At 39.8% G+C, this 21,103-nt stretch overlaps 2 protein-coding genes across 4 annotated transcripts; both read left to right on the top strand.

Moving 5' to 3' along the window:
• The first annotated feature begins 265 nt into the window (after positions 1–265).
• Positions 266–3,742, top strand: LOC134817503 (uncharacterized). Its single transcript, XM_063826644.1, has 3 exons — positions 266–575; positions 894–1,617; positions 3,729–3,742. Exons 1-3 carry the CDS (start codon positions 375–377, stop codon positions 3,740–3,742), a joined length of 939 nt encoding a protein of 312 aa, XP_063682714.1. The 5' UTR covers positions 266–374.
• Positions 3,743–3,746: 4 nt separating this feature from the next.
• On the top strand, positions 3,747–17,994 carry LOC134816629 (autophagy-related protein 16-like). 3 transcript variants are annotated; one of them, XM_063825562.1, is made up of 13 exons: positions 3,747–3,928; positions 4,171–4,325; positions 4,582–4,723; positions 5,029–5,191; positions 5,391–5,462; positions 6,003–6,110; positions 6,762–6,828; positions 6,977–7,082; positions 7,224–7,297; positions 16,028–16,220; positions 16,364–16,424; positions 16,756–16,903; positions 17,033–17,994. In XM_063825562.1, the coding sequence occupies exons 1-13, from the start codon at positions 3,790–3,792 to the stop codon at positions 17,330–17,332; spliced, it is 1,728 nt and encodes a 575-aa protein (XP_063681632.1). In that variant the 5' UTR covers positions 3,747–3,789; the 3' UTR covers positions 17,333–17,994. The 3 variants fall into 3 exon arrangements, with proteins under 3 accessions (XP_063681632.1, XP_063681633.1, XP_063681634.1); XM_063825563.1 differs by lacking the exon at positions 6,003–6,110 and adding an exon at positions 5,735–5,800 and having other exon boundaries at positions 17,033–17,406; XM_063825564.1 differs by lacking the exon at positions 6,003–6,110 and having other exon boundaries at positions 17,033–17,406.
• Positions 17,995–21,103: the final 3,109 nt, after the last annotated feature.

Here is a 21,103-nt window from a genome sequence, read left to right as displayed (position 1 = left end):
TTGAGGATTTCACTGTTTGATTTGTTGTTTACACTCTATCTGTTTGAAATGAACTGCATTGTTTTAATCCCCATTTTATTCGAAATTGAACAAAAAACCAATCAAGACGCTCTGCTACAGAAACTAAAAGACTGATTTAATGACAAGATAATATTAATTATTAGCAAGTTCTACCTAATTAATTATGTTAATTATTAGTAAGTACTGCCTATATAGTATAGCTATATAGATTACCTGAAATTATCTCTACATCAATACAAGGAAGGAAGGAAGATGAGAGTTGAGACGACTAGTAGATAACAGCATGGTAAACATACAGTAACGTGATGCCCATATAAGGTAAAAACACGAGTTTGAGATAACAGGGCCTGTAGATGAGAACTCAAGAAGAAGTAGAGAAAGCAGCAAGAGATGAGATCTCCAGAAAGAGAGCTGAGCTACTGAGAATACAACAGGAACTTAATAGGAAACTTAAACATGCTGACAGACGGAAAAACAAATGCAAGAAAGTTAACAAAGAGGAAAATAAGGAGGAAAATAAGGAGGAGCACAAGGAGGAGCACAGCCAACAGAAGGTTCGTGATTTTCAAAAGCAGTGTAATTTACCAGTTATTATTTATTATTGTTGGTTAACAGTTTCTATTCATTCTTAACTAGTACTATTTGTTTAGAGCAATTTTACGGTAGAAAGTTTGAGTCTGTTTAATTGATACGATAATGAGGAATAGAGAAACAAAGATCCTGGGTAGTATAGACGTGATTAAATGTATGAGTGTGTAGTTGTATTGTTTAGTTGTATTGTTTAGTAATTATTTGTATTGGTCCCGTTTAATTTTTATATGATTTGTTTCCGTTGTACTGTATGATCCTATTTGACATATTTCTAATTTCAGCTGAAGCCGCTCCCACATTACAAACTACCCTTCCTCTTCAAACCTCCTATAAAGATGGTCTGTAACCATCAGTACAAACTGAACAACAATAATCAAACCGGGCAGAATAAAGATAATACTGTATTAGTGTCTGCTAAGTTTATCTACAGAGACCACGTGACGTCACCCCCACACGTGACGTCATCAGAACACGTGACGTCATCAGAACACGTGACGTCATCAGAACAATTAACCTCACCCCCACAATATGAACCAGTTCACACACCTTCACACATCTTGATACTTACTGAGTGTAACATTAACCTTGTTGATATCAACACGTGGCGTGTCAACACGTGGGATATCTCCCCCGCTCTAAGCTCATTTACAGATGATATCTTGTTGTTTGGAGACCTCTTACTTGGTATTGATAAGAACAGTAGTAAGATAGTAAATATAAAGACATCTAACCTAGTATACGAGTGCAAGAAGATAGAAACATATTGCTACACATCAGACCGGATATTCCTCTCCATTACACCAGACACCCCCGCTCCCTTATATGGGCATCACGTGACTACTCCTCCTACCTTCCTTATTCAGACCCTGGTGTATGATCCTCTCTCTGGTACTCTCACTAAACTCACCCAGTTCCCCACTCCTCACCTGATAGTATCTCTCAGACACATGTCTGATAAGCTAGTGGGTACTTCAGCTGGTAATGTGTATATCTGGACCCTGCAGGGTGAGTTGTGTGGTGAGTTAGCGTTACCAGGGTTACCAGGGTTACCAGGGTTACCAGGGTTACCAGGGTTACCAGGGTTACCAGGGTTACCAGGATCAGAAGGTTTGGTGTGTAGAGCAGCTAGGTTCTATAACTCTCACACTTTCCTGGCTATTAGCAGCGGTAGTGTGTTATATTCGCTAGTTCTCAACCCTAGCATGGACGATCAGAGGCTGGTTAGTGAGGTTGAAACACAAGGAAATGTTTTTATGTGCGGTTTTTATTCTGTTTTCTCTGAAAAAGGAAGTTTGTGTATGTATAACATGGTGACAGAGAGTTTGTCTGCTAAATTGGAGACCCCTGAAATGAAGGTTCTAGATGTTTGTACGGATTATCCCATATTCCTATTCCATTCTGGGGACGCTGTGTTGTTGTGTCATTTTAACATTACAGATACACAGTGATATGAGTGTAGGAAATTTGATGAGTTGGCTGACGTTATTAGCTTTATAAGCGTACACTCTTGGTAAGAGTCAATGTTACCTGTTTGTTTTGGGTTTTTTAATATTTCAAATTGACACAAAGATGATACGAGCATGATAAAATTATTTGCTTTTCATCAATAAAACATAATTTTATGACGTATTTTTATCTTGTATTTACTTATTTTTTGTTATTTAATTAATTCCAGATAAATTGTTATGGTTTGCTACAAATTATTGTGTTATTATTTCTATCAGATTATGATAATGTAGTCAGCAAAATCTTCAGGTGCTCTTTTTAAGGAAACGTTCTCTAGAAAATATGTATTATAATTTTCCGATATTTTAACTAAGTTAATATCCCTCTTACTCTCTACCTAATTTGTTTGCAAGTCATTGCCAAACTTATATCTATAAAAACTACAAGTTGCAGATTCATAAACAGATAAAGAGGGACTTTAAATTTGCAATTTGAGCCAATGTGTCTATCTCAACCTCAAACTATACTAGAGACTTTTAAGTGTCACTTTAACGTGACACTTGAAATTCTTCCTTTAAGGTCGTACTTTAACCAAATTTGGTGAATACGGGCCTAAAAGACATTATAATATTAGGTTTCAACTTACAAGCAAGATGCACAAATATCCTGAATTACCTATTATATTGAGGCTAACGGCTGCGATTTTGTACTCTTATTTTATTCCATTATGGACTGAAACTATACTATATACTATATAATACTAGAAACCCGCCGCTAGTCGAAAGCTTTGTTCGAGGAAATTTTAAGCATCAGTTATGTTTTAATTTCTCTTCATCATATAGCCCCAAAACGATACTTTTTACCGCATCAAAAATTTCAATCACAACCAAAGTTATAAATATATATAGGTATATAATTATAGCGTCATGAGGGTAAATGTGAGCTAGTTGTGAAATTCTGATATTTCAATCGAGAATGACAGTCAATTGAATTATTGCCAGGCAATTAAAATGTTTAACTGCGCAAAGTTATTTGCGTAATTAGAAAACAACAATATTTTTGTTGATTGTGTGTGCGCGGCGTAATGTCAGCATTGTGTGTAGCTCTAGCGAATTTAGTATCGAAAAAAAAAGTATCGATACTTTTTACTGCATCAAAATATTGCAATCACAAACAAAATTATAAGAAGTCATAGCGTGAGCGTAAATGTGAGCTTGTTTTGAAATTATGACGTAGCATACAGCATAACAACGCGCGTTGTTAATCTGTGGTTGCTCGCGCACGTGCATTTTTATCGTTGCTACGCAACAGCGCAGTAAACCTTTGCTAAAATAACGCCATTATTCTAACGATTATTTAACCTCACTTCCGACGTTAATTATAAAAAATCTAAAGCCTAAATCAAAATTCTAAGAATGCTATAGCCTATTCCTATCCTTTTTCTACAATCCTGCTAAAAATGGCGAGGTTTCAACTCCATTTGCGAGCTGGGTTTGGCATCACCAGAGGGTCATTTTGAGGTCGATTTTCGGTGTTTTTTCTTCTATGTCCCCGTTGCCGGGGAAATTTCGTCAAGTTTAAAATATAATATAGATATATACTAGTCCAGTTTAATATTCAGCATGTTTTGTAAGTAATTGTATGTTGAGTTACTGTAAGTAATTTTATAGATAACGTTATCTAGGATGGCCCAGCGGTACAGGGGACAATAGAAGGTCAATAGGATGATATATGGGTGAAAGCTCAAAACGAAAACAACCCAAAACCTGGGAAATAGTAATCAGTGGAACTTGGCCCAAACAGTTTGTGGAGAAACTAAGAGAACGAAACAACAGAGAGACAGCCCCCTATGAGGACATCTTTAATAGCTGTAAGTAGTTTTAGTTAATCTATCACGTGATAAGGTGAGTGGATGATTCGTAACGTCAGCCCAATACTGCCATTAGGAAAAATTGGATTCCCGCCATCAGCCATGGGAATATCATTGTTCTAAAGTTCTAAAATGCAGCAGATAAAATGTACCATAATATATATATTTTACATAATGTAATAACATAATATGATAAAATTATATATCACATAATATATAATATATATTTAACATTCCCACAGTCGCGTCACTGTACAGTACACTCGAGCAATATAGAGGAAAGATAAAGAAGTTAGACTATGAGAATCTCAGGAGACAGGAGGATATTAAGAGTATTATAAACGATCCTGGCAAGAAACTCACAGAAAATGATAAGAACTTTCTATCTCTTCAGCAGGTGGGAGGCAGGGGTTTTAACTTAAAATTTAGATATTACAGTTTTAATTAACAGTATTGTTTAGCAACTACTTAGCTTAGTATGTAGTAGTACTACTTCAACTACATAGCTTTATTAGGCAAGATACTGTAGATTAGGGAATGTGCCTCTAATTGTGTGTGTAATTGCTTTGAGATGATTAAGTGGAGGCTAGAAGGAGACTTAACTTAGTTAACTATGTTAATAAAACAAACGAGTAAATAACCATATTTGTCAGGAGAATATCCAGCTAATAAGACAACATGAGAACACACAGCGGGAGATGCTGAGAATGGCTATGAAGGTTAAGGATGTCGGAAGTAAAGAGACTCAGATCATTAACTTGGATGGGAAGTGCTTCCGTTTAGAGCAGGAAAATGGTAGTACTCCTCTTCCTCATTATTTTCAAATTTATTGTTTTATTGAGAATGACTTTTTCAATCATCTCTCACTGCCCATAATCCATTCCGCTACAAATATGGAAAGTATCTACCTACCTATTGAACCTATTGATAGGTTCAGAAGTAGGCATCTTCACGGCCATCGCGCAATCTGCGGACCACCTCCTTGACTGCACCAGTCTATTATTGAGTTTTCTGCACTGTATCCAGGAGTAGGGGGCTTGTCTGGAAGGGTGTCTAGGAAGTTTCCAAGAGATGTCTAACTACAATGTTTTTTTTTTCAGGTGTGTTAAGAGACGAGTTTACAACTCTCCAGCTAATGTGTAGGAAACTAGAGGAGGACAACAAGAACCTACTGATGGAGAACCAGCACATGCTGGAGAAAATACTCCTCCACAAAAAGGAGGAGGCGGATGTAGTGAACATGCACAACGACACAATGAAAAAGTTAGTATGGTTTATCGATATCACCTTAACAAGGCATTTATCACGTGTTTTTACTAATTATACTGTTCACAAACCATCCAATTAGTTACTGATTGGAAACATTTTACATAACTTGTCCCTGTTCTACATATATCCAGGCCTCAGGCCCTAAATTTATAGCATGATTTTCAACACCCTCTTTAGTTAGTTCAACACTCAGGTTGAAAGAGCACCAGATGTTCTACGAATTAGAAAGTGCAAGAAAAGAAGATAACAACTCGCCCGAACAATCGTATGTAACATGTTATATCATTGGGGTCTGCATGTAAAGGTGTTCACTCCTTATGTGGGCATCACGCAGGGTCAAAAGAAAATCGCGATACTGCGATTTTTACCGCGTTTGATACCGCAAGACATGTAAAATTTGTCGCAAAAAATGGGAAAAATCGCGATTCTGTACATGCCGCGATTTCCTTTTGTCCCTAGCACCACGTGTTCACTCCGCCGTTCTTTTTATTACATGTCGGCACTTCCTCTCTCTCTTGAAAATAGTTGTTATTTCAGTTTGTTAAGTGTTAATCACACCTCTAACCTTTCTCAAGTTGATATTTTATCGCTTCCCCGCAGCCGGTAGGCCTTTCTGTCACAGTTATATAAAATGTTTGTATCAATAGTGTCAGGATGATTTAGTGATTCTAATAAAACAATGGAATGCTAAAAATCTGCTCATCAACTTTATCACAACCACAAAGATGCCATCTCACACCTCATATAAAACATCCTTAAGATAATAAGGTTTGGAATAAGGAGCCTAATGTAAACATGTGTTTAGTTTGGGTGGAATATCGAATAGTGGTGCCGGGGGGCGTGCTGGACTATTCTCTCGTTTATTCCGCAAATCTGAGTCTGAGAGCGAGGACCACGAATCAAGGCACAGTTCGTAAGTTACCTGTTATCCAGCTGTGTCGCATTGAACCACACGTGCTGTGACGTCTTCACACGTGCTGTGACCTGTTATCCAGCTGTGTCTCATTGAACCACACGTGCTGTGACGTCATCACACGTGCTGTGACGTCATCACACGTGCTGTGACGTCATCACACGTGCTGTGACGTCATCACACGTGCTGTGACGTCATCACACGTGCTGTGACGTCATCACACGTGCTGTGACGTCATCACACGTGCTGTGACGTCATCACACGTGCTGTGACGTCATCACACGTGCTGTGACGTCATCACACGTGCTGTGACGTCATCACACGTGCTGTGACCTGTTATCCAGCTGTGTCTCATTGAACCAGGGTTATTCTTTAGTTGATTAGGCATGGTCTATTAACCTATACTTACCTTTACCTAGAGTCTGGTATGACCCATTTCCCTTAACCAGTAGGCAGCATGTGTTTGTGATTTTAGTGTACTGATTCTAATACTTTTTGTTGTAACAGAAATTGTGCCTTCTTCGCTGATTGCAGTGCACGTGGGTGATGGAAAGATGATGGTTTATTTTGACTAGTGAAAAATATTCTAGTTATTGATTGGTCGTTAAAAAGTAGCAAAGTATCCATTACTTAACACATGTTTATTATCAGTGTTTCATCTCGCTGCAGACTGTACTCCGGACCTGCTATCATACCAAGCCAAGTTACCAACAAAGTGGTGGGTATATTATCATTTTATAGTTTTTACAATTTTTCATTTCCAATCAGATTAATATTATAGTTTTACTCTTACTATTGTCTGGAAAATCATTAACATATAGCACATATAATAATGGTTTATTAATGTCTGAAGGCCACGTTTTCAGGAGCAACATTCGAGCGAGTTATACTCGTTAGCCTTCAGTTATCAAGGGACGATGTTTGCTACAGGAGGGGCAGATAAATGTGTCAAGTTATGGAGATCCAGTAATCGTTAGTTATAATTATTTTACAGTTTTAATAGGGCTTCCAACTGATACTCATAGAGCTGGTGCACATCATAGGCTATAAATTTTAGTTCTAAGACTTTCTCCACTTCCGGCTGTACGATTGCTAAATAATTCTGTATTTCAGTGCCAAATGTTGATAGTATCAGCACGTTGACTGGGTGCAATGCTGGAGTTATGAGTATTGACATTGACGAACGGGTAAGAGAGATATGGAGTTGACTGTTAACAGTAGAAACTAGCAGCCAGCCTTGCGTACTTCTGATTGCCACTATCTGACACACTGACAAATGGATATTATGATTCCTCATATTTGGAGACATTTTGGAGACATTGTCTCCATGGGAATTTCATGGGAATTGGAGGGGAATTAGAGGGGAATTACGTATTATTGATATTTAAGCACTTAAATTAGCTGTATATGGCTTAACTGAGTTCTGGTCTGTCCCTCAAACAAACTAAGACCTTTCACATGCGAAAAGAAGACAAAAAAGGGGGGTGGGAAACCATATTTGCCAAAAAAATATGTCAAAATTTTGTTTTCCATATTTCGCCCTAAAACGTCTCCAATGAGTTTGGTTGGCACCCTGGTTGATCTGGAAGTACGTTACCAGTTATTTGGGGCCTTCAGGGGCGAAAATGGGCCGAAAAATGGGCCGAAAAGGGGCATTTTCGGGTGTTTTCAAATTTGAGATTTCAAAGCCAGATTTTCGGCTTTAGTTGGCTGGGACACGCCCAAATTGGTGTGGGTGAGTTGCATAGAGGTAGTACAAGTGTGATCCGTTGCAGAAATCCGGGTTCCCAAGATTCAAAATGACTTGACAAGATTTTGTAAAAAATTGGAGACATTTTGGAATCCATGGGAATTTTTTGGAGACATCCATATTTCGCCCTAAAACGTCTCCAATGAGTTTGGTTAGCACCCTGGTTGATCTGGAAGTACGTTACCAGTTATTTGGGGCCTTCAGGGGGGAAAATGGGCCGAAAATGGGCCGAAAAGGGGCATTTTCGGGTGTTTTCAAATTTGAGATTTCAAAGCCAGATTTTCGGCTTTAGTTCGCTGGGACACGCCCAAATTGGTGTGGGTGAGTTGCATAGAGGTAGTACAAGTGTGATCCGTTGCAGAAATCCGGGTTCCCAAGATTCAAAATGACTTGACAAGATTTTGTAAAAAATTGGAGACATTTTGGAATCCATGGGAATTTTTTGGAGACATCCATATTTCGCCCTAAAACGTCTCCAATGAGTTTGGTTGGCACCCTGGTTGATCTGGAAGTACGTTACCAGTTATTTGGGGCCTTCAGGGGGGAAAATGGGCCGAAAAATGGGCCGAAAAGGGGCATTTTCGGGTGTTTTCAAATTTGAGATTTCAAAGCCAGATTTTCGGCTTTAGTTGGCTGGGACACGCCCAAATTGGTGTGGGTGAGTTGCATAGAGGTAGTACAAGTGTGATCCGTTGCAGAAATCCGGGTTCCCAAGATTCAAAATGACTTGACAAGATTTTGTAAAAAATTGGAGACATTTTGGAATCCATGGGAATTTTTTGGAGACATCCATATTTCGCCCTAAAACGTCTCCAATGAGTTTGGTTAGCACCCTGGTTGATCTGGAAGTACGTTACCAGTTATTTGGGGCCTTCAGGGGGGAAAATGGGCCGAAAATGGGCCGAAAAGGGGCATTTTCGGGTGTTTTCAAATTTGAGATTTCAAAGCCAGATTTTCGGCTTTAGTTCGCTGGGACACGCCCAAATTGGTGTGGGTGAGTTGCATAGAGGTAGTACAAGTGTGATCCGTTGCAGAAATCCGGGTTCCCAAGATTCAAAATGACTTGACAAGATTTTGTAAAAAATTGGAGACATTTTGAAATCCATGGGAATTTTTTGGAGACATCCATATTTCGCCCTAAAACGTCTCCAATGAGTTTGGTTGGCACCCTGGTTGATCTGGAAGTACGTTACCAGTTATTTGGGGCCTTCAGGGGGGAAAATGGGCCGAAAAATGGGCCGAAAAGGGGCATTTTCGGGTGTTTTCAAATTTGAGATTTCAAAGCCAGATTTTCGGCTTTAGTTGGCTGGGACACGCCCAAATTGGTGTGGGTGAGTTGCATAGAGGTAGTACAAGTGTGATCCGTTGCAGAAATCCGGGTTCCCAAGATTCAAAATGACTTGACAAGATTTTGTAAAAAATTGGAGACATTTTGGAATCCATGGGAATTTTTTGGAGACATCCATATTTCGCCCTAAAACGTCTCCAATGAGTTTGGTTGGCACCCTGGTTGATCTGGAAGTACGTTACCAGTTATTTGGGGCCTTCAGGGGGGAAAATGGGCCGAAAAATGGGCCGAAAAGGGGCATTTTCAGGTGTTTTCAAATTTGAGATTTCAAAGCCAGATTTTCGGCTTTAGTTGGCTGGGACACGCCCAAATTGGTGTGGGTGAGTTGCATAGAGGTAGTATAAGTGTGATCCGTTGCAGAAATCCGGGTTCCCAAGATTCAAAATGACTTGACAAGATTTTGTAAAAAATTGGAGACATTTTGGAATCCATGGGAATTTTTTGGAGACATCCATATTTCGCCCTAAAACGTCTCTAATGAGTTTGGTTGGCACCCTGGTTGATCTGGAAGTACGTTACCAGTTATTTGGGGCCTTCAGGGGGGAAAATGGGCCGAAAAATGGGCCGAAAAGGGGCATTTTCGGGTGTTTTCAAATTTGAGATTTCAAAGCCAGATTTTCGGCTTTAGTTGGCTGGGACACGCCCAAATTGGTGTGGGTGAGTTGCATAGAGGTAGTACAAGTGTGATCCGTTGCAGAAATCCGGGTTCCCAAGATTCAAAATGACTTGACAAGATTTTGTAAAAAATTGGAGACATTTTGGAATCCATGGGAATTTTTTGGAGACATCCATATTTCGCCCTAAAACGTCTCCAATGAGTTTGGTTAGCACCCTGGTTGATCTGGAAGTACGTTACCAGTTATTTGGGGCCTTCAGGGGGGAAAATGGGCCGAAAAATGGGCCGGAAAGGGGCATTTTCGGGTGTTTTCAAATTTGAGATTTCAAAGCCAGATTTTCGGCTTTAGTTGGCTGGGACACGCCCAAATTGGTGTGGGTGAGTTGCATAGAGGTAGTACAAGTGTGATCCGTTGCAGAAATCCGGGTTCCCAAGATTCAAAATGACTTGACAAGATTTTGTAAAAAATTGGAGACATTTTGGAATCCATGGGAATTTTTTGGAGACATCCATATTTCGCCCTAAAACGTCTCCAATGAGTTTGGTTGGCACCCTGGTTGATCTGGAAGTACGTTACCAGTTATTTGGGGCCTTCAGGGGGGAAAATGGGCCGAAAAATGGGCCGAAAAGGGGCATTTTCGGGTGTTTTCAAATTTGAGATTTCAAAGCCAGATTTTCGGCTTTAGTTGGCTGGGACACGCCCAAATTGGTGTGGGTGAGTTGCATAGAGGTAGTACAAGTGTGATCCGTTGCAGAAATCCGGGTTCCCAAGATTCAAAATGACTTGACAAGATTTTGTAAAAAATTGGAGACATTTTGGAATCCATGGGAATTTTTTGGAGACATCCATATTTCGCCCTAAAACGTCTCCAATGAGTTTGGTTAGCACCCTGGTTGATCTGGAAGTACGTTACCAGTTATTTGGGGCCTTCAGGGGGTAAAATGGGCCGAAAAATGGGCCGGAAAGGGGCATTTTCGGGTGTTTTCAAATTTGAGATTTCAAAGCCAGATTTTCGGCTTTAGTTGGCTGGGACACGCCCAAATTGGTGTGGGTGAGTTGCATAGAGGTAGTACAAGTGTGATCCGTTGCAGAAATCCGGGTTCCCAAGATTCAAAATGACTTGACAAGATTTTGTAAAAAATTGGAAACATTTTGGAATCCAGGGGAATTTTTTGGAGACATCCATATTTCGCCCTAAAACGTCTCCAATGAGTTTGGTTGGCACCCTGGTTGATCTGGAAGTACGTTACCAGTTATTTGGGGCCTTCAGGGGCGAAAATGGGCCGAAAAATGGGCCGAAAAGGGGCATTTTCGGGTGTTTTCAAATTTGAGATTTCAAAGCCAGATTTTCGGCTTTAGTTGGCTGGGACACGCCCAAATTGGTGTGGGTGAGTTGCATAGAGGTAGTACAAGTGTGATCCGTTGCAGAAATCCGGGTTCCCAAGATTCAAAATGACTTGACAAGATTTTGTAAAAAATTGGAGACATTTTGGAATCCATGGGAATTTTTTGGAGACATCCATATTTCGCCCTAAAACGTCTCCAATGAGTTTGGTTAGCACCCTGGTTGATCTGGAAGTACGTTACCAGTTATTTGGGGCCTTCAGGGGGGAAAATGGGCCGAAAAATGGGCCGGAAAGGGGCATTTTCGGGTGTTTTCGAATTTGAGATTTCAAAGCCAGATTTTCGGCTTTAGTTGGCTGGGACACGCCCAAATTGGTGTGGGTGAGTTGCATAGAGGTAGTACACTTGTGTGATCCGTTGCAGAAATCCGGGTTCCCAAGATTCAAAATGACTTGACAAGATTTTGTAAAAAATTGGAGACATTTTGGAATCCATGGGAATTTTTTGGAGACATCCATATTTCGCCCTAAAACGTCTCCAATGAGTTTGGTTGGCACCCTGGTTGATCTGGAAGTACGTTACCAGTTATTTGGGGCCTTCAGGGGCGAAAATGGGCCGAAAAATGGGCCGAAAAGGGGCATTTTCGGGTGTTTTCAAATTTGAGATTTCAAAGCCAGATTTTCGGCTTTAGTTGGCTGGGACACGCCCAAATTGGTGTGGGTGAGTTGCATAGAGGTAGTACAAGTGTGATCCGTTGCAGAAATCCGGGTTCCCAAGATTCAAAATGACTTGACAAGATTTTGTAAAAAATTGGAGACATTTTGGAATCCATGGGAATTTTTTGGAGACATCCATATTTCGCCCTACAACGTCTCCAATGAGTTTGGTTGGCACCCTGGTTGATCTGGAAGTACGTTACCAGTTATTTGGGGCCTTCAGGGGGGAAAATGGATCGAAAAATGGGCCGAAAAGGGGCATTTTCGGGTGTTTTCAAATTTGAGATTTCAAAGCCAGATTTTCGGCTTTAGTTGGCTGGGACACGCCCAAATTGGTGTGGGTGAGTTGCATAGAGGTAGTAAAAGTGTGATCCGTTGCAGAAATCCGGGTTCCCAAGATTCAAAATGACTTGACAAGATTTTGTAAAAAATTGGAGACATTTTGGAATCCATGGGAATTTTTTGGAGACATCCATATTTCGTTCTAAAACGTCTCCAATGAGTTTGGTTAGCACCCTGGTTGATCTGGAAGTACGTTACCAGTTATTTGGGGCCTTCAGGGGGGAAAATGGGCCGAAAAATGGGCCGGAAAGGGGCATTTTCGGGTGTTTTCAAATTTGAGATTTCAAAGCCAGATTTTCGGCTTTAGTTGGCTGGGACACGCCCAAATTGGTGTGGGTGAGTTGCATAGAGGTAGTACAAGTGTGATCCGTTGCAGAAATCCGGGTTCCCAAGATTCAAAATGACTTGACAAGATTTTGTAAAAAATTGGAGACATTTTGGAATCCATGGGAATTTTTTGGAGACATCCATATTTCGCCCTAAAACGTCTCCAATGAGTTTGGTTGGCACCCTGGTTGATCTGGAAGTACGTTACCAGTTATTTGGGGCCTTCAGGGGGGAAAATGGGCCGAAAAATGGGCCGAAAAGGGGCATTTTCGGGTGTTTTCAAATTTGAGATTTCAAAGCCAGATTTTCGGCTTTAGTTCGCTGGGACACGCCCAAATTGGTGTGGGTGAGTTGCATAGAGGTAGTACAAGTGTGATCCGTTGCAGAAATCCGGGTTCCCAAGATTCAAAATGACTTGACAAGATTTTGTAAAAAATTGGAGACATTTTGGAATCCATGGGAATTTTTTGGAGACATCCATATTTCGCCCTAAAACGTCTCCAATGAGTTTGGTTGGCACCCTGGTTGATCTGGAAGTACGTTACCAGTTATTTGGGGCCTTCAGGGGCGAAAATGGGCCGAAAAATGGGCCGAAAAGGGGCATTTTCGGGTGTTTTCAAATTTGAGATTTCAAAGCCAGATTTTCGGCTTTAGTTGGCTGGGACACGCCCAAATTGGTGTGGGTGAGTTGCATAGAGGTAGTACAAGTGTGATCCGTTGCAGAAATCCGGGTTCCCAAGATTCAAAATGACTTGACAAGATTTTGTAAAAAATTGGAGACATTTTGGAATCCATGGGAATTTTTTGGAGACATCCATATTTCGCCCTAAAACGTCTCCAATGAGTTTGGTTAGCACCCTGGTTGATCTGGAAGTACGCTACCAGTTATTTGGGGCCTTCAGGGGGGAAAATGGGCCGAAAAATGGGCCGGAAAGGGGCATTTTCGGGTGTTTTCAAATTTGAGATTTCAAAGCCAGATTTTCGGCTTTAGTTGGCTGGGACACGCCCAAATTGGTGTGGGTGAGTTGCATAGAGGTAGTACAAGTGTGATCCGTTGCAGAAATCCGGGTTCCCAAGATTCAAAATGACTTGACAAGATTTTGTAAAAAATTGGAGACATTTTGGAATCCATGGGAATTTTTTGGAGACATCCATATTTCGCCCTAAAACGTCTCCAATGAGTTTGGTTGGCACCCTGGTTGATCTGGAAGTACGTTACCAGTTATTTGGGGCCTTCAGGGGCGAAAATGGGCCGAAAAATGGGCCGAAAAGGGACATTTTCGGGTGTTTTCAAATTTGAGATTTCAAAGCCAGATTTTCGGCTTTAGTTGGCTAGGACATGCCCAAATTGGTGTGGGTGAGTTGCATAGAGGTAGTACAAGTGTGATCCGTTGCAGAAATCCGGGTTCCCAAGATTCAAAATGACTTGAAAAGATTTTGTAAAAAATTGGAGACATTTTGGAATCCATGGGAATTTTTTGGAGACATCCATATTTCGCCCTAAAACGTCTCCGATGAGTTTGGTTGGCACCCTGGTTGATCTGGAAGTACGTTACCAGTTATTTGGGGCCTTCAGAGCCAGGGGGGAAAATGGTGCCGAAAAATGGGCCGAAAAGGGGCATTTTCGGGTGTCCAATTTTTTACAAAATCTTTTCAAGTCATTTTGAATCTTGGGAACCCGGATTTCTGCAACGGTCCACACTTGTACTACCTCTATGCAACTCACCCACACCAATTTGGGCATGTCCCAGCCAACTAAAGCCGAAAATCTGGCTTTGAAATCTCAAATTTGAAAACACCCGAAAATGCCCCTTTTCGGCCCATTTTTCGGCCCATTTTCCCCCCTGAAGGCCCCAAATAACTGGTAACGTACTTCCAGATCAACCAGGGTGCCAACCAAACTCATTGGAGACGTTTTAGGGCGAAATATGGATGTCTCCAAAAAATTCCCATGGATTCCAAAATGTCTCCAATTTTTTACAAAATCTTGTCAAGTCATTTTGAATCTTGGGAACCCAGATTTCTGCAACGGATCACACTTGTACTACCTCTATGCAACTCACCCACACCAATTTGGGCATGTCCCAGCCAACTAAAGCCGAAAATCTGGCTTTGAAATCTCAAATTTGAAAACACCCGAAAATGCCCCTTTCCGGCCCATTTTTCGGCCCATTTTCCCCCCTGAAGGCCCCAAATAACTGGTAACGTACTTCCAGATCAACCAGGGTGCCAACCAAACTCATTGGAGACGTTTTAGGGCGAAATATGGATGTCTCCAAAAAATTCCCATGGATTCCAAAATGTCTCCAATTTTTTACAAAATCTTGTCAAGTCATTTTGAATCTTGGGAACCCAGATTTCTGCAACGGATCACACTTGTACTACCTCTATGCAACTCACCCACACCAATTTGGGCATGTCCCAGCCAACTAAAGCCGAAAATCTGGCTTTGAAATCTCAAATTTGAAAACACCCGAAAATGCCCCTTTCCGGCCCATTTTTCGGCCCATTTTCCCCCCTGAAGGCCCCAAATAACTGGTAACGTACTTCCAGATTAACCAGGGTGCCAAACAAACTCATTGGAGACGTTTTAGGGCGAAATATGGATGTCTCCAAAAAATTCCCATGGATTCCAAAATGTCTCCAATTTTTTACAAAATCTTGTCAAGTCATTTTGAATCTTGGGAACCCGGATTTCTGCAACGGATCACACTTGTACTACCTCTATGCAACTCACCCACACCAATTTGGGCGTGTCCCAGCCAACTAAAGCCGAAAATCTGGCTTTGAAATCTCAAATTTGAAAACACCCGAAAATGCCCCTTTTCGGCCCCTTTTCGGCCCATTTTTCCCCCTGAAGGCCCCAAATACTTCCAGATCTACCAGGGTGTCAACTGTAAATACCCTCCCTGGTCTATTAGGACAGTTAACATTTATTCTTATCTTGGAATTCCGGTTCCCTACGATGTTTTTCGATGAATTTCAGAATTTAAATTTTTGGCATATTTTATCTTCACCATCCTTTTTCACCGGTTCAAAAAACTTTCCTGTCATATTAGAACTGATACCTTGTAAGATAGATCAGTTTTAGGCTGTTTTGGGCGAAATCTGAAATTGAGAAAATGTCTCCATTTTGAGGAATCATTATATGGACAAATGTTGTCCGCGTAGCGCGCGCTGCCAAAGTAGTATTAAAATTTTCATGGCAAGTAGTTAGGTTACGCGTGTTTATTCTGCGCACGGTGCGCGCCACCGATACAAATTGAAATTTATCTCTTAATGTACACGTATTTACTCGCTGCTAATAGATTAATTTCTCGATCCAATTTCTAACTAAAAGAAGCACTTTAAATCGAATATTTCTGAAACTACTGGTAGAGAATTTTAGCTCAGAACCAGAATTCCTGGTTTCAAATCTGGCATCGATTTGAAACCTCCTAGCCTCACAGGACATTGAGATGAAACTATTCCAGGATCAATACGTGGTGGCGGGGTCAAACGACTCAGCAGTTAGAATGTGGCAAGTTGCTGGTGGGCAAATCCGCTCCACTTTTATGGGACACGACAACAAGATTTACTGCGTCAAATTCTACAGCCACTCTCAGAAAATAGTGTCGGGAAGTCATGATAGGACCCTGAGGTTGTGGGACGTCAGAACTAACAAAAGTAAGATTTAGTCTGATCACGTGTTCTCCTTATATGTTTATCACGTGTATTGATTGTATTGTATATCATACCTACAAGTTCACCACCAAATTCCATTGCTTAGAACTCACTTAAACCTGCTACATAATTACTGTTCTCCTCAGATGTACGGACGATATTTGCTCGGTCAAGTTGTCACGATCTCGCTGTGCTTAGTGAACAAGGGTAAGTGAGTGGTGCCCCCCCCCCCGCCCCTGGTGTTAACTCAATGTAAAACTTCCTTATGTAACACTTAACAAAATATCCATTTTTAGGGGCTCTGTTCCTTGCTACGGCCCTGCTGCTTTCAATTACTTTACTTAATTTACTTGTCCACGGAGTTAGACAGCACCTTATTAAACAGAGTAACTATTTGTGGACGACATATTTTGATCAATCAAGGTGCAATTCTACCCAGTATTAGGATAGGTTTATAATTTATTGTAAAGTATTATAGTATTGTATTTGGTATGTCCACGAAGACACGAAATATAAACTTAAATGTAACTTAATTCAGCACGGACATTGTGAGTGGTCACTTCGACAAACGCTTGAGGTTCTGGGATGAGAGACAGGACACATCTTCCTTTGAAATGCTCCTAGATGGTCGGATAACAAGCTTGGATCTGAGCGGATGTGGGAAGTACCTCGCGTGTAGTTGCAAGGTATATAATAGTCTTATTATAGAAAATATTACTACAATACAAGAACTTCATTTTATCTTAATATAGTTGACATTATATATTTGATATATTATATATTTTTCATCATTAAACGATTTCTATCCCCTTCAGGACGCGTCCACGATAAAGTTCATAGACCTCAAACTAAGACAAGCGATAGCAACCTTTACAGCAGATGGGCTAAGAATGGGGGAACACACACGCTGTTCCTTCAGTCCAGACGGACAGTACATAGCATGTGGTTCTACAGACGGCAACATATTCGTCTGGAACACGCGCACCCTAAAGAGAGAGGAGGTCCCTAAAATGCACAGCTCAGCGGTTCCTGTTGTTAAGTGGCACCCCATGGGTCAAGCCTTTATCAGTCTCGAGAAGAGCAAGAAGTTCTACGTGTGGTCAGATCTATCATGATGTCACGTGATGCCCATATAAGGAGAACACGTGATCTGTCATGATGAACACGTGATGCCCATATAAGGAGAACACGTGATGCTCCTCAGATATTTTTGCCTCCCTGATAGTTAGATATCTGGCCTCGTCAGCAGAGAAGCAATGTTACACACTTTTACCATTTGTTGTCATGGTTCCATCATTCATTCGAACCTCCTTTTTAGCGGGTGCGGCAATGCACTAATGGATGTTTAGGCAGGGTTTTGTACAAAAGGTTTTCTACCGGTATATTCAGAGATATATTCCAGCTCATTCATGTTATGATTTATGGCAACCTATGTAAGTTGAGTTACTTAATTTGTATAATTTTCGTGTCCATCTAGATTCTAGACCTTGTGTGTATAATTACTCAATAAACAGTAGGTGAGTAGGAGTGAAACTGAAATGAATATTTGACTTTGTATTACCTTATATGGTAGTATTACTATGGTAACACTACCTTATATGGTAGTATTACTATGGTAACACTACCATATAAGGTAATGTTACTTTGTATTGGTAGCACTTTATGGTGATTTTATGATTAGTACTGTCTAATGTTTCGAGTTCTAAAATAGCATAACATTGTAGTTATGATACTTTGTGATCTGCTAATTTGTTATCGTACCATGTTGACGTTGTTATGATCCGAGTATTTCTGAGTCCCCTTTAAAAAGTTTCACTTCCAAGATAGCAAGAATTTTTACCTCAATAAAATGACGGAAATGTTATCTAGGTATGTTTGATACGTGGTAATATTAACATCGCCAGATGAGTTGGCATGCAATACCGGAATCGTTGACGTAAATGTTGTAAATTACCGCATGAAATGTGGCTGTATGCCATAAGTAGTTTCACTCATAACCATTATATATCAGCTGAATACTGACAATATGTTCTTTGCATAATGCTGCGCGTTCAGCCCCAGCAACAACCAGAGTCACGAGGCTCATTCTCCAGCTGGCTCACTGCCAAACAGTTGGCGATTGTGTAATGGCTCTATATAATATTGAGGAGGCCATCACGCACTTATAGTACGCTCCCCCGCCCACAGGGCCTCTGTGGCTAATGACTGGTTTTGTCTAGTCTTCCTGCATAATCTATGTATAATTCAAGTATTCTGGCCATAATGATCGTATGCTTTGCATTTAAAAGCTATAAGCGGGCCTTTAACATCCCTACAATAGATCAGTAATGAATAAGGGCGGGCCGAGAGCTATAAAGCTATTAGTATTAGTTAATAACTACACCGTTGTCGTATTATAACGAACATTTCGGAGCTTTTTCTAAAACAATTTTTTTTGAAAAAATTTAACCTAAATTTTAATTTTTCATCCTTTTTAAAAAATTAAAAAATTTTTGAAGAGGTTTTTTAAAAAAAAACCCTTTTGGGTTTGCTCATCGGTAAATTTATGTACTTGAATCATTCGGTTAGAGTTGTGATCAAAGTAAAACAAGCGTGGTTAAATTAAGTTTGATCTCAACATTTCAAATTTCAAAAGCAAGAAAGCTTGCCAGGTATGTAATCAAGTAATCTTTAAAGAATCAGTAACCTCTCGGCATTAATTCCCTCGAAAACCCCCTCCCCCAAACCTTTACAAACATCTACTTTTTAGAATATTAAGTTATTGCCACTATTACCTTTACAAACATCTACTTTTTAGAATATTAAGTTATTGCCACTATTACCTTTACAAACATCTACTTTTTAGAATATTAAGTTATTGCCACTATTACCTTTACAAACATCTACTTTTTAGAATATTAAGTTATTGCCACTAATATAAGGTCCAATCAAAGTAGCTAATAGAAGCTTTTCTTAGAAATTCATTTCCTTTAATATCTTAAACGAAACATTGTGATTCTATATTGCCACTTTGTAAGCCCACTTATACTACACTACCAGTACCACCTCACGGTTTAAACGATTCAATACCGAAAGGAAAAGAAAGTCAACAAAATTTAATAACAAATTTTAAGCCTTCAATCGTGATAATATTTTGGATATAATAGGTCGATCTATATCAAGTTAAAAGGTGAACGACTGAACGAAAATGATGAACGAAAGAATAATTGATCATGTATGAATAAAGAGATTCTTCTTTTAAAAAACAAAACCCATAACTTCTGGATAGCATTGGATGTTGATATTCAATTAATATTGACAAATTAAAATTCTTTTTGTGGGATTGAACCGACTGTGAAGAACTTAACTCGTGTGCACTTTAACTCGTGTTATTTTGGAGTATTGAAAGAGATTTAGAAACTTTTAAATGCACACCCTCACACTACATAAGATTGTAGTGATGTGCAGGGACTACGATACGAGTTTTAAGTTTGAAGGTAGTTACTTTATTAATTTAGTACTCTAATTGATGTCAAAGGGACGCTATGAGTAATTCTGGCACTGCAACGTTAGTAAGATGTTAGTATTATGAAGGCCAATGAAATGTGACTCTGGTTCAATCCCGTTTTCAAATATAGCACGAATAGTATTAAATAACTCAATGATAATCAGCGGTAAATAAATTAAAAGAATATTTATAAGGGTTGTTAAAAGAAACTGTAAAAATATTTTAGCTAATAAAACTTCCTTTAGTGGTTGTAGATATAAATGGTTTTAGTCAAATGTTTGGACCCAATGCCCTTCATACTTCCAAAGAATGTCCATTATTAAGAAACCAGTTTACTAAGGGGTCATTCGCATATTACGTAATCACTTTTTGGAAAATATAATTTTAGACGTTGAATTAGTTTTTGTCGGAAACTCGACAAAAATCGGATGGCTACTGGTAATAGTCATAATGGACATTTTTAGAACCAGTCAGAAATCTTCAATCAGAAATCTTTAATCACAGCATCATATCAAAACAAAAGTTGGATTGGTTCCATAAATTACTCTGAAAACGAAACGAAATATGATCGCACTGGGTAGCTTTTGCGATTTATGGAACCAAATCCGCATTGGGTCAAAAATTACCATCAGTTTAGTCGTTAGAAAATCAGGTTCTAAATCTCTAAAATAGCTGAATCGTCGCAAAATTACCGATTGTAAGAAATAACATTTTAATAAATACATGGAAACAACAGATACATAGGCATCACGGGGTTAACACATAAAACATACATTAGAGTTCAAAACGCATATTTTAACTTGTTTATAGCTGTTGGAGATATCTTCATTGATTCCTTAATCATAAAAGTAAAACTGCAATGGATGAATCAATAGCAAAAGTGCTTTTATTAAAAGAGTTCTGTCGAACTAATTTCGCGTTAACAACACGATACAAATTGTACGACATTATTTATGATTATGAATCTGTTGGATGATGATAAATCACTCTACACTGAACTGTCGCACGTGACTAAGTAACCCTCTGCTCTGACCCCGACCCTAACCCAGCTCAAGCACCTGGTAACCAGGTAACCAGGTAACCAGGTCACCAGGTAACCAGGTAACCAGGTAACCAGGTAACCAGGTAACCAGGTAACCAAGGTGACTATCACTAAGTAACCCTCTACTCTGACCCTAACCCTAACCCAGCTCAAGCACCTGGTAAAATATCGTCCCTAAAAGTTCCAGTGTAAAGTGATTTAGCACGCTCGGAATCTGTTTGTGCGTGAGATTAAGATCAGTGCTGTCAATATAAAGTTGACCAGCCATTCTTTCTCGGGGTGGTTTGACACGTGACGACGTGACGTTAAGAGTGTTGTAACCATGGTAACACGTGACGTTAACACGTAGACTTACGC

This window comes from Bolinopsis microptera, chromosome 6, assembly GCF_026151205.1.
Source record: "Bolinopsis microptera isolate Bmic1 chromosome 6, MBARI_Bmic_1.0, whole genome shotgun sequence".
In the NCBI taxonomy this organism is placed as follows: domain Eukaryota; kingdom Metazoa; phylum Ctenophora; class Tentaculata; order Lobata; family Bolinopsidae; genus Bolinopsis; species Bolinopsis microptera.
The sequence above is the reverse complement of the archived record's forward strand: the minus strand, read 5'-3'. Positions and strand labels throughout refer to the sequence as shown.